This window comes from Varanus komodoensis, unplaced genomic scaffold, assembly GCF_004798865.1.
Source record: "Varanus komodoensis strain SLA01 unplaced genomic scaffold, ASM479886v1 scaffold63, whole genome shotgun sequence".
In the NCBI taxonomy this organism is placed as follows: domain Eukaryota; kingdom Metazoa; phylum Chordata; class Lepidosauria; order Squamata; family Varanidae; genus Varanus; species Varanus komodoensis.
In genome coordinates, this window is record NW_025336259.1 from 511,461 (window position 1) to 524,903 (window position 13,443).

The 13,443-nt window shown below is 46.2% G+C and overlaps 1 protein-coding gene across 4 annotated transcripts in view; it reads left to right on the forward strand.

The window, feature by feature from the left end:
• Positions 1–13,443, forward strand: part of FAM168A (family with sequence similarity 168 member A) — a 150,991-nt gene that overhangs the window by 53,808 nt on the left and 83,740 nt on the right. For all 4 annotated transcript variants that reach the window (XM_044450139.1, XM_044450136.1, XM_044450138.1 and 1 more), the window contains exon 3: positions 10,243–10,331. In XM_044450139.1, the coding sequence (XP_044306074.1) occupies positions 10,262–10,331 (70 nt within the window). In that variant the 5' untranslated portion in view covers positions 10,243–10,261. The remainder of the gene's footprint in view (positions 1–10,242; positions 10,332–13,443) is intronic.

Consider the following 13,443-nt stretch of genomic DNA (forward strand, 5'->3'; position numbering starts at 1 on the left):
GGGGGGCGGGGGGGGGGGGGGGGGGGGGGGAGGGGGGGGGGGGGGGGCATAGAGAAAGGTGGGAAGTCCTGTGTGGCTGAGCATCTGATGCACAATTTGGAACAGGCAGGGTCTGGGGAGATGTCCTTCATATTGGCACTTTACCTCCCTGGGCCCTGTGGCTCTGTATGGGGCCGCCCTCCAGCTGCCCCAGCCAAGTGAGTTGAGGTGGATGGCTACACGAGAGAAAGCCTTCTCAGTGCTTGCACCCTGCCTACAGAATCTCCCCTCTCCCCGAGCTCACCTGGCACCTGTGCTGTGATTTTTGGGTCCAGTGAAAACCATTTTAAAAGCATTAAGAAGTACTCTTAGGGAACTGCCTTTCTCCTGCTGTGAGTTGATGTTGGTCCTATGTGCTGAAGTGCTTTTATTCTTTGCTGCTGCTTCTGTCTCACCCATGTATTTCTCCGTTGTTTGTCTTTCGCACTTTTAATGAATGGCTTGTGCTGCCCAGCCGTCCTTGGCGGCTGTTGTGGGATAGTCATGGCAGGTTGTCATGTCATTTCCTGTCTTAAAAGAAACCCTCAGCTTTGACAGTTGCCCCAAGTAAGTTCTTCTGCAGATGGGTGGGCTGTACTTTTCTGCTCTCCCGGCACCCGGAGGCCTGGGAAGAGATAGAAAAGATGGTGGACACTGAGAACTGTCAGGTCCAAACTGAAAACTTAGAAGATGCCCCTGTAAAGGAGATGATCTACTTGCCACCCTGTTTTGAAGCAAAGATTTTCTTGTGGCTTTGCTTTCAGTTGCCAGCTGTCAAACTGAAGCAACGCAGCATCATTGAAACCTGGCTCTGACTCTGTTCGCGGATGCTGCTTGCTTTGACAGCGGGCGCTTCCCAGGACAAAGAGGAGGCAAGGTTTTGTGTTTTGGGTATCTGGAGTTGTGCACTTGTGCTGTGAAATTTCGGCAAGCAAAAATAATGGCACGCTGGGGCACATTTCTGGCCCTTAATTACTTTATTAGAAGGTGGCAAACAGTGACAGCACTTTGAAGGGATGAGCATTTCAGGGATCACACAAATAAAATGACTAAAAATGAAATAAATAAAAAGCGATCTTCAAATGAAGAGGGGTGAGGGGACCGTGGTAACTGCAAAAGGGATCATGATTGGAGCAAGGAGAAGAGATAAGGAATGCCTGCGGCCATATTTGCCCTCCCGCCCCTTGAGATCGGCAGCAGGGGGTCTCCTCCGGGAGCCCTCCGTGAGAGATACCAGGAGGCAAAGTACCCAGAGGAGGGCCTTCTCTGCAGTGGCGCCCCATCTGTGGAATGCGCTCCCCAGAGAGGTCTGACTGGCACCGTCGTTACTTATTTTTCTGCCCCAGGACAAGACCTTTTTATTCAAACAGTATTTTAATAATGTTTAATATTTATAGATTTTAATTATGCAGCCAGTGTGTTTCCAGGTTTTAATTGTAATTGTAATTGTTTTATTTATTTGTTTCTGTGAACCGTTCCGAGGCTGTGTAGCAAGGGGACGGCATATAGAAACTTTAAACAAACTGGGGCACAGTCTTGGCATACCTGTGGAAGAGTCAAGGGAGGCGGCAGGGGGGCCATGCATGCTGAGTCTGAGCACCTGCTGGGGGCAGCTGGATTCTTCCATGAGCTGCTGCGCCTGTCGCCTGGAGCTGATTCGCAGCCTGGGTTGCTGCGTTGTATGAACTCCCTTAAGCGTCTTCTACGTTATTCAACAGGGATTATCAAGCAGTTTAAAAGCGCAATGAACAACAACAATAATACATTTTTGGAGCCTGTAGAACAGAGTGGAAATAAATTGATTTTAGGGCTGCCATTGTTTAAACTGGAACATGTTGATTATTAAAACATTGCATTTTTTGCCCTCCTGCCCTCTAAGGTCAGTGGAAGAGGCCCTTTTCCAGGAACCCTCCGTGAAAGATATTAGGAGGGTGAGTACCCAGAGGAGGGCCTTCTCTGTGGTGGCGCCCCATCTATGGAATGCGCTCCCCAGAGAGATCCGCCTGGCACCGTCGTTAGTTTTTTGGCGCCAGGCAAAGACCTTTTTATTTAAATATTATTTTAATTAACTGTTAATTTATTTATTGGTTTTATTTATTGCCGGATATGTCCACTTTTTATATTTTGTATTGTTATTGTGTTATTTACTTGTTGGAAGCCGCCCTGAGGCTTATGCGAATGGGGCGGCATACAAGAAGCCCAAATAAAATAAATAAATAAATTTCTATACTGCCTATAGCGAGAACTCACTGGTTGTATCACACATTCAGTTTTCTACCAGACCTGACCCTGCTTAGTTTCCAAGATTAGGCAGGATCAGGCACTTCAGGTGATATAGAAACTATGGCCAATTTAGTCATTCAGTGTCTTTGTGGGGCAAAATGGACATTAAGTCTGCACCCGGGACCGTATCATCTTTATGGATATCCACTCATCAAGCTTGTTTTTACTGATAAATCTGACATGGAAAAATCCCTAATAGAATCCTAAATTATAACTTCCATTTTCAAGGAGTGCCTCACACAAAATGGCAGCAATTATTTATTTATATATTTATTAAAACATTTTTATGCCACCCCATTCGCCGAAGCCTCGGGGTGGCTTACAACAGCAAGTTAAAATAATTATAATATAAATCAAAAATATAAACATTAAAAATACAAAAATACAGTATAAAATAAGCCGCCCTGGCCAGATAAAATCCAATAATATTAACATTATTAATATTAATAGTATTATGGTAATACTGACAGTAGTAATAATGCTGCAAGCACCTAGATTGGTGTCCAGTACACTTACAGGACTATGAAATAGAAATGGATCAAGTTTGGGACAAAGGGACCCTGAATGTCACCTATGCCCCCATCAGGTGACCTCATTTGTCCCTTCCTGGCCCTTCTCAGGAGCGGGTGGTTGTGGAACAGTCATTCCTGCCAGACATCCCTTCCTGCCAGATCTTTTCCCAAAATGTTCAAATCCCGCTAGATCAGTTCCTCTCTGCAGCAGCAACTGGGACTGTTCCGCTTAGAAGAATGGTGAGTGAGCGGCGACATAATAGAGGTGTTTAAAATAATGCCTGGAGTGGAAAAAGTGGAGAGGGAAACGTTTTTCTCTCTTCCATAACACTTGAACCCAGGGTCATCCCATGACGCCGATTGGTGGGAGGTGTAGGACCGATCGGGGAACTGCTCTTTTACACAGTGTATCATTCAATGGTGGAATTTGCTGCCATGGGAAGTGGGAATGGCCACCAATCTGGATGGCTTAAAAGGAGATCAGACAGATTCAGGGAAGAGGGGCCTCTCTGTGGCTACAAGCCTGGCGGGCCATGCGCGCCCTCCTTCACCAGAAGGGGCATGCCACTCCAGTGGCCGAGGGGCTGGGCTGGGGGAGGGCTTGCACCCATCCTGCTTGGGTCCTGTGGGCAGCTGGGTTGCCACCGTGTGTGTGGAGCGCTGGCCTAGATGGGCCTGGCATCTGATCCAGCATAACTCTTCTTATTTCGTGTCCTTCTAAGTACGGCGAATAGCCACTGTCTGTTACGATAGCAAAGAATGCAAATATGGGCAGCACTTTCAAATGTAGGTCTTTGACATGAACTTCCCATGTGTTGCCCTGATTAGCTGACTGCGCCATCCTTATTCCTGCAGTTTTTGCTGCCTCCCAGAATTCATTGCTCAAGCCTGTACTTTCTGTGCCAAAAGGATGGGTGATGGATCTTTGGTTTCCAAACAAAAGATGGACGATGATGAGCTTCCTGTTTTCATACCCAGAAGTCTGCATAGACAACAGCCCCAATACAGCAGAACTGAAAGCCAAGCTTCTCGTAGCTCCTGGTTCTGCACTGACGGCCACGGGTCGCTCTCGCGTGGAACTGGCCCATCCTGGCGCGTCGGTCAGAGAGAGCAGGTTGTGGAGCGGGTTGAATATGGACGGCAGGACCTTGGACAGCTCCGAAGCTGAACGCTGGCCTGACTTTGCTCTCCTGCACGTGGCTCTAACTAAGCTCCATTTTCCAACAGTCCTTTTAGGGCTCAGAGCCTCGCGCCCCTTTGCTGGGGCTTCTCTGTGGCAGTTGGTGGCTTGGACCTCTGCTGGTGCCAGGATCACACACCAGTGGCCTCTGGGCTTAAATATACGGTATTCTGGACTGCCCAGAAGCCAAGTCTTGATGGCTTGTTCACAGAAATTAAGGCCTGGTGGTAGTGTCATATCCTCCTTTGTAGGGTTTGGTTTTGGCACACACACCGAAGCTGTCTTCCTGAGTCAAGGTGAGCCTCTGGAAAACTGCAGATCTTCACTTTTTGGTTTAATGCCTCACCTCGGAGAGGTCCCTTTTCTGCCCTAGGCAGATTTTCTGTCACTGACTTAGCATAAGTCAGAAATGACTTACGTTGTGCCTTATAGGAAAGGGAGGCAGCCAGCTCAGAGGGTAGATTTTGGACCCTGTTATGAACAGCAGAGAGGGAGAAAGATCCAGCCCCCGCGGTGTGGATGCTCTTCTGTGCAAGTCCCTTTGAAATGAACGAGCGCTGCGTGAAAGAGGGTGCCACCGTATTCCCTGCCTTGGACTCCTGCAGTGTAAGAAATTGAGGCTCACAAGAGCTACGTTCCCTTTTAACTCTTTCCAGATGGTCCAAAGGGATAAGAAGGCAACTGAATTTCCGTTATCTCTCTCTCTCTCTCTCTTTAATGTTTGTGGATCTCCGTCTGTAGCTGCTAGTGACTGCCAAGCGTCGCTGCCATTTCAGCCCACCGCCTTTGCAGGACTCTATTGTTCAGCGAGGCGAGAGCATCCGAGTGTGACGGGACCGCCACTTAAAAGTGGGGAAAGTTCAAGTTGAGCCTTTGCAGTGCTTCCTTTTCCCTTTCCCAGGGTGGAGCCTTTGAAGCCCTTCCTCTCCCCGCAGCCTCTCTGGCGGACGCATCGGCCTGCTGAGTGATGGGATGCAGTCTCGGAGAGGTGACCTCTGCTGTGTGACTGTTTACACTCTATCTGAAGTGATGTCTCAGTGCAGCGGAGGCCGCTGGGTGCCTTCACAGCGAAGTTACAATAGACAGAAAGGTAACCAGGTTAGGGGCAAATATCTTGAGGCTATTTGCCAGCAGGAGCCTTTCAGTACCTCCCTGCTGGAATGCTTTCTCGTTCAGCTGTCTGGCAGCTCCTAAGCAACCTCGGCCGTTGCTGTGGGGGATCCAGATCTCTGCTTTGGAGCAAGGCTGCTGTGCGTCCTTTCAGCCTTCCATTTCTATCAGGCTCAGCCTTTCTTTTTATGGCCTCTTCTCTGTCGTCTTGTCTGCAGTGAAGCTGCTGCAACGACATAGGCTTCGTGACTTCATCTGCTGAGCCGGGCTCTTGCCACAGAAACATGTGTTTAATCTTTAAGGTGCCCCAGGACTTCGCTGCGTCTACTGCAAAAGGACCGACACTTTCTCTTCTGGATTCTCTCTTGTTTTCAGCCTTCCTGCTTTCCCTCTGCCGTGCCATTGCAAAGCTGAAACGTGTAGCTGCTCAGCATGAGTGCTCTAGAAGCCATTAGATGCAACTCCCCCACTGTGCAACCCTAGGCTCGCACTCCATATTGCTCTGCACACCAGACAGAGAAATATTTCCAGTGCAGACGCTTCTCCACCGTTACGATGCAAAAGCATATCTGTGCCTCCCGGTTTTAAGCACTTCACCTGGTAGCAAGTTATACTTGAAATCAGTGGAGCAAATTTGGCTAATGGATATATTTTTCATTTTAGCATCTGCCTCAGTGCTGTTGCCGAAGCCCTCTAGATAGCTTGCAATTTAGGACTGAAGTGAGGGTATGTGATATTCTCTTATCAAATTATAATTCCCAGAGTGCTGTGACCCCCAGCAACAATACTCTGGCAATTCTTTGAATCTACAGCTGAGGTACAAGTGTAGCATATATTATCTGAGGCGAGCGAGGTTGGTGGGAGTTATAAAGCCAAGCAAAAGCAGCCCTAATCGTTCTGAAAATTATACTCGAAAGTCATTTTGCATGTGGAGGGTCTGCCGCATCTCAGGATACCGCTTTGCCAGGCCTGCCAGTGTCCTGAGTGGCCGTGGGGCTCGACAGCTTTCCTGGCCCCTCCCAGAAGCAGAATACATCGAGCAAAATAAGCAGCTATGTTCATGTTCCGGTTGCATTGGCACAAAATCTTGCACCTTGCAGCCCAAGTGCAGCCCCACCCTGAGGGTTTCCTTACTTGTCCTCAGCGGTGACACCAACACGCTTGTTGCCCTCACAGCAAGCAGGATCATTGATCCAGCAAACACAGTACCACCTCCTTCGGCAGCGGTTCTCCAGGCTCTGCTGCCTGGCTGTCGTGAGCAGGGCTCTCCCTCAGCCTTCTCCTCCCCAGCAGACTCAGAGGAGACTTTAGAAGCACAGGGTACGGGGCAGTGTGAATCCAAGCAGTGTTCTCCTCGAGATGTGGGAGGAGCATCTGCCCATGTAAGAGTTGACTCCAAACCGATGCTTCCCTTCCCTCCTTTTCAGAAACACATCTGGCTCCACCTTCAGGGTAGGCCCTTGCTGCCTGAGGACTTGGTGGAGGGAACGTTGGGCTCTTCGTAATTGGTCTGCTTGTTTAGCTCGTCATCTCCTGGCTGGATCAAGGCACCCCTTTTCCAACTCTGAAATGTCTCCCTCCTTTTCCAAGGTGGGCTCGTTCCCGTGCACTGCCTGATAATCTCCCCAAGGTGACCTTGAGACTGCCATGTCCTCTGCCCTCTCGGGCCATCTAGTCTGACTCCCAGCTCCAGCTGGCTCTGCTCTGACATGCCTACCATGTGCATGTCCAGCTTGTTCTTAAACACCCTCGCTGATGGGGCCTCAACCACCTCCCGTGGAAGCCCATTCCACACCCTCGGGGTCCTGACTGTCAGGAAGTACCTCCTGGCATCCATATTGAACCTTGGTTCCCTGAGCTTTGCTCCATTGGAGCGCATCCTGCCCTCCACCGCAGGGGAGAACGGGTCTCAACCCACCTCTGTGTGGCACCCCCTAATGTTCCTATATGTCGCCAACAGATCTCCTCGGAGTCTCCTCTTCTCCAGGCTGAAAAGACCCAGTTCCCTCAGAGTTCCTTCAGCTCTAAATCTATAGTGTTGATGGAACTGTGATATTTCTATTTGAGGTTGTTCCTTTTTGTGTCTTTTGAGTCAGAAGATACTGGAAGCGCTTTGGTAGAGAACTTGCATAAGAAATTGAGACTTACGGTCCCTGTAGCAAAAGACGCAGCCATAATACAAGGATATATTGTGGTGTAAACATAATGGCTCTATAAATACAGAAACAAAAAATACTGCGGACAAGCACAAGTGCCAAGTTGCAATTGCTGGAGGGCCATAAACTTGGCACGCACGACATGTAAATCTTGGTCTGGTGGATAAATCTGTGTGAGGTGCTTTTTCAAATACTCCCTGCATTGGGCTGCTGGATTTCTCCCAGCTTCCTTTTCTTTTTTAATGGTTTCCATATTCTATGTCTTTGGAAAGGTGCTGATAAAATGTTAACCTGGGAGAAGCAGAAAAGCTAATTAATTAGATGCTAATTGTCAAGCCAATTGTTGCTAGGTTTAACATTTGACTTGTTTACTATCTGGAGGTCAAATGAAAAGAATTAATGATCTAACAAACTACTTATCGTTCATAAATGTCCACCTTATTGTATGTGCAGTTATTAGTTTATGAAATGAGCACCTTTCAAAAAGAAAGCCAGAAGTGCTGAAAGAGTGATTGGTGCTACATTTAAAATCATCTAGGTAGCTGTGGAGACAAATGAGTTCCCTAATAAAGCTTAATGGCTGATTTTTCCCTCCACTAATCAGAGCTAAGAATGTGCTTCATTAAGATAATTAACTGAGCAGTTGCTTAACTGACAGTGCTAGATATAAATTCCCCGGTTCTTTGCTTTTCTCTAAATAAAATCCAGAGAAGAAGATTCTCGGCTCTCACTAATAATCTTTCTTAGTAAGATAATAGGCAAACAAGCTATTTTAAAGCGAAGGTAGTTCTTTTGGAGCTGCCACATTTTTGATAGTACTGAACATCCTGTCAAAGTGCCAGTGAGAGAGAATATTTTAGCATGTGGGTCTAGTATCAAAGAGATAAATGTGAGGCTAGCTTTTGTTTTCAAGAAGTGAGCGGCATCTAGCCAGACTGTGTCTGTATTTAATATAAGTAGGCCATGAAAACCTGGCAATTCCTCGGTGTTGTCAAGATGGAACCCTGGGACTGGGCCCTCCTGGTCCTGAGCACTTGGTTTGATTTCATTGCATCTTAGGCTGTAGATTCTTTCAGGGGGCAACATTTTCGTATAATCTCAGGATTCATTTGAATCTGGCCTTTCCGAGGGTGATAAAAACACAGGCTTTGTGGACATAATATTCCTGACCTCTTAACCATAGGTAACAGATGGGGAATGTGATGGGTGCTTGTGAGCTTCTCTGCAGTCCAAAATTTCCTAGGTAAAAGGTGACCTTCCTACGTGAGTGGGCCGAAGTTGCTTCTGGTCCGAGTAACCCTTTGAGGAAGGTCGATGAACCTCAGACAGAGTGACTTCTTCAAGGCCACTGAGCAGAGAGACATTGAACCAAGATTTCCTTTGTTCCAATCCCAGCACTCAAGCACCATGAAATGTTATCACTTGTAGACAAAGCCATTTCGTGATATTAGTATGTAATACTAATATGTGATATTAGTATTGCATGTAATACGAATACTAATCATATTACTAATAATATTAGTATTACATGTAATACTAACATAATAGTATTCTTATATGTAATATAATATGTAATACTAATATCCTATGCCATTATAGGAAGACATTATATACTTCCTTTAAAATGGATGTTCTAATATTTAATGTACAGTGCATACAAGCAACCCAGATATTTGGGGTTTTTTGATCCTGTGTCCCCAAAGACTGTTCAGCTTGTCCTTTGGCCTGGACTCCTCCTAGGGGAATAGGGGAATTGGTCCAGGTTTTGAAACGCTCGGTCGTCCAGCTTAACCCCCTTTTTAATTCTTTTTCAGCATTCAGGAAGCAGGGTATAAGACTGGGAAACAGAAATATAAGCTTGTGTTATACATTAATCCAGACTTACTGAGTAGATAAGATTGCTACCAGTGCTCTAACTGGAAAGTCCCAACTTATTACTGTACCTGCCATAATTATTTGACTTTAAAGATACATGTAAGTTTGGCATTAATAAATAGTTCGGAAAGATTTACAATGCCTAATTATTCATAAACTTAGCCCCCCTCTGTTGCTTTTTCCTTTTTGCTTATAAAAATGTCATAATAGCCATTGACTGAAAAATCCCGTACTTTATCGATTCATCATGCTTGATGTTTTGCATATTTTCCAGTATTTATCATGTAACATGTTAGTGGCTGTATATTCCGTTTCTGTGTATTATCCTGTATAAGTATTGCCCAGTAATTTCTCTGTTGGGGTTTTCTTTTTTCCTGACATTGCTTAGTGGAAGTGCGTGCCTACCACATATGCCAGAAACCCCCTTGGTCTTTTAAACATAGCCAACAATAAATATTTTAATATTTATTTAATTGCCAAGGGGGCAATACACCATCCCATTGTCATTTTATAGCCATTTTCGTGATGTTCGTGTGTAGCAAGGCTGGCCAAAGGGAGGCTCCGGCGCTGCCTGCGGCTCGTTGGCTTTCTTTTGCGGCTCGCTCGCCGGCTCTCGCTTGCCGCCACCGCCCACTTGCCGCTCGCTCGCTCGCCACCTGGCACCACTGCCTGTGAGCGCCCGCTTGCGGCTCTCAAACACCTGGCATTTACCAGATGTGACTCTTCCCCTGAGCAAGCCTGGCCAGCCCGATCTATACATTGTGAGCCGCCCCGAGGCTTCGGCAAACGGGGCGGCATAGACGTTCTCTAAATAAATAATAAATAATAATAATAGAAGGAGAAATTCTTCGGACCAGAGAGGTCCCCAGGTTTCAATTTGCATATCATCTCTTGCAGCTCTTGCCCATCTTACAATGAATTCCGCCACTTGCTTCATTTCACACTTTAACTTTTAATAAAGGCTTCTAGATCTTTTGTGTTCATTTTTTTTCAAATCTACCGTTAAATGGATTTATTTGAATGTCTATCTTTAACTGCGACTGTCCTTTTTCAAGTGGGGAAAAACAGGACTGGTTTTTCAACATTCCCTTTTGCCTTTCTCTTTCAGAGTTTTCAGGTCTTCCATAATGAATCCTGTTTACAGCCCCGTTCAACCTGGGGCTCCGTACGGCAACCCTAAGAACATGGCCTATACAGGTGAGATTGCTTATGCGGTACACTTTCTGTATGCAGAGACCAAATTCTGACTGGACCGTAGAACCCTGTGCTTGGCTTCAGGCTGCAGGCAGGAGCTGCTCATGTTAGTCTTCTTCATGCATATTTATTGTTTTAAACTAATTAATTTGTTCCTCCTAACTTTCCATGACAAATAGTGCTTAAGGTGTCTAACAATAAACAGCATGTGTAAAATGCAAAAGTATAATCAAAACATGAAAACATGTAAATTAAAGTGCAATCAAAAATGTCAGTATGTGAGAAGTAAGCAGCACCCATCAGATTAAAACCTTCTTCAAGAGGAAGCTCAGCGTTGGAGCAAAAAACCTGTCCAAATAAAAAACAAAAAAGGAAAGAAAAGAAACCTCCGTGACATAGAATCTTAGCTATCAGGAACACTGACTTTTGGCCTTGCCGTCTTCCTGAAATTTCGCTTTCTCATGTGTAGGGATTTATTTAATTATTTGTTGGATGGAGAAGCCATTCAATCAGCTCATTTCTCACTTGAAACTCAAATGCGGTTTTGAGTTCCGAAAAGACTGTCATTTAGCTGGTAACGCATTATTTATTTTGCTGATAAAGCCAGATAATAAACCGACTGCTTCCGGGAAGTGAGGTGCTATCGTCTTGTTTTTGGAAATTCTAGGATGTATTTAGTAGCCCTAGAGTTTTCTCAGATGCACCAGGTTCTGTTTGATAGAATTCCCGTCATTATGCATGTATGCTTGTGAGGTGCCAATCTGTGTTTAGAGCTTCTCTGCACTTTGGAATGTGATCACTTCTCTTCAGCCTGCTCACCTTATGAATGCCAGAACTTTCTTTTTCTGCAGAAGGCAGCTCCCTCCTGCTTAAGCTGCTCTTCATAGGCTGCAATTATGAATATTGCCATAAATTGCCACTTATGTAATTTGTGAATATGGCATAAAGAAATATTGCTGCAGTAGCAATTAAATGTACTGAAAATAGAATACACAAACTATCCCACTGTATGTAGCAGCTCTATTTCTCCTGTTGCAAGTCCGTTCCTTCATCAGCCTTTCCCAAGTGTGGGTCTCTAGATGATGCTGGATTACAACCACCATCATCCCTAAACAAGAGCCATGCTGATTGCTGAGTGAGAACAGAAATCTGGGTACCCTGGGTTACTCAAGGCTTTTTCAACCTTCTGGAGGTGTTCCTCGTTAGAATTTCGTAGTAAAGAAAGAAAATTCTCCTGCAATTATTGAGTGTCATGAGGCCTTTTTTCCAGTTCTTTTTGTTGCACAAATTCATTGCTGAAATAATATCCAGGTTCTGGCATATGCGGCACATTTTTTACCCTGCCTTGTTAGAGGCATGAGCCCGACAGGGCCGTGTTATGTCTTCCTGATTTTTTTGTGACTTAGTTCAGGGTGGGGGCTGGAGAGCAGAATGCTTAGTTGATCCATAGATGCTTGCTTTCCTGGACCTTTTCTCATCTATCGTTCCCTTTACATCCTTCACCCCCCCCCCCCCGCCACCACATCCAACGCTATCCACACAATCATCTTGTTAAGGGGGTTGGCCTGAGTCAGTGACTAACCCTAAATCAGCCAGTGATGGCTAAACTAAGATGAGAACCCAAATCTCTGACGTTCCGGTCCAGCGACGTAACCGCTACACACCACATCGGCTGCCTCCGTGGCTGAAGATCCAACGATTGGATGGCTTCCACGTGTGCTGCAGAGCTTAGTCTGTTTGGCGGCAGTTTTGTTCCGGCTGTGGGAGCCTGTGGACCGAGTCCCAGACTCCGAAATGCCCTTCTGGTAGCAAGAACAGGAAGACGACGTTTTGCAAGGCAAGGCAGGAGTCATTCTTTCCTAGCTCCAATAGGCCTGCGGAGACCGAAGTGTGAGAAGAGCAGGTAAAGCAGACGGAAGTACGAGCACAGAGCAACTTAAGGAGAGAAGAGGTGCTGGCACCGAGAGGGAGATGGATTTGGGGAAGAAATGAAGTGATGGCTCGTGACCCGTGCGGATTGCGTAACGGGCAAGCTACGCAGGCCGTGGAAGGAGAATGACATATTGGAACCGACAAAGACTATTCCAGCAGAAAATCAGAAAATTGCTCTAAGGGAGTGAAAGGTCAGGAGAGGCTGGGTAGAAGCCTTTGTTTTCCGCCTGGGCTTGATTCTCTCCCCCTGTCAATGCAATACGCACGACAGCCATTTTTAATAGCATTAGAATGCATCACTTTCTAAACAGAGAAGACAACTTTTTGGAGCTGTGATGTACAGGTAGAAGGAAGGCTGCCTGGTGTCCCATCTGGAGGGTGGGCAGACCCTAGACTGGAAACAGGAAAATAAGAGGTTGCTTCCATGGCCTGGTCTCTGAGGGAGGACGGGTGTCTTCCGTTTTCTGAGGAAGGGCTTGCTAGCCATATCTGTAGCCTGCATTTGTGAATTCTTAATTTCTTTCAAGGGTGCAATATCTGTTGTAATCAGAGTAAGGTGTTTAGAAATTACCTGAGGTTCTTCGTTGGTGGTTGAATAATCCTTTTCCATCAGGCATCTTGGTCTTAGTCATACTGTATGTCAGTGATCTGCAAATGCTCAAACATTTGGCTGCAAAAAGGGCAAATTCTATTTTGGGTTGCATTAACTGAAAGATAACTTCCAGATGAGGTAGAGTCTGCTCCCTGCCCTCAGCACTGCTTAGGGCTGTCTGGACCCCTGCGTTCTGGGCACCACAGTTTAAGCAAGAGGCAGACAAGCTGGGAAGGGTTCAGAGGAGGGCTACAAGGATGATCCAGGGAGTGGAAACAATGCTCTATGAGGAGAGAGTAAAAGAACTGGGTGTCTTTAGCCTTGAGAAGACTGAAGGGAGGGAGACTAGCCCCCTACAAGTACTTGAAAGGCTGTTGCAAAGAGAAGGGCCAGGATGTCTTCTGAATCACCCCAGAGTGCAGGACATGGAATAACGGGCTTTCCTTGCTCTTTGGGCCCAACACAGTTCCAAAGATTTATTTAAAATCCTTGCACTCTTAATTTGCAGTTATTTATTTTTACTTTTTGCATCACTGTGTCTCCCTAAAGAGTGTTTGGGTCCCATATGGCAGTGGAGAGCATCACGGGGGA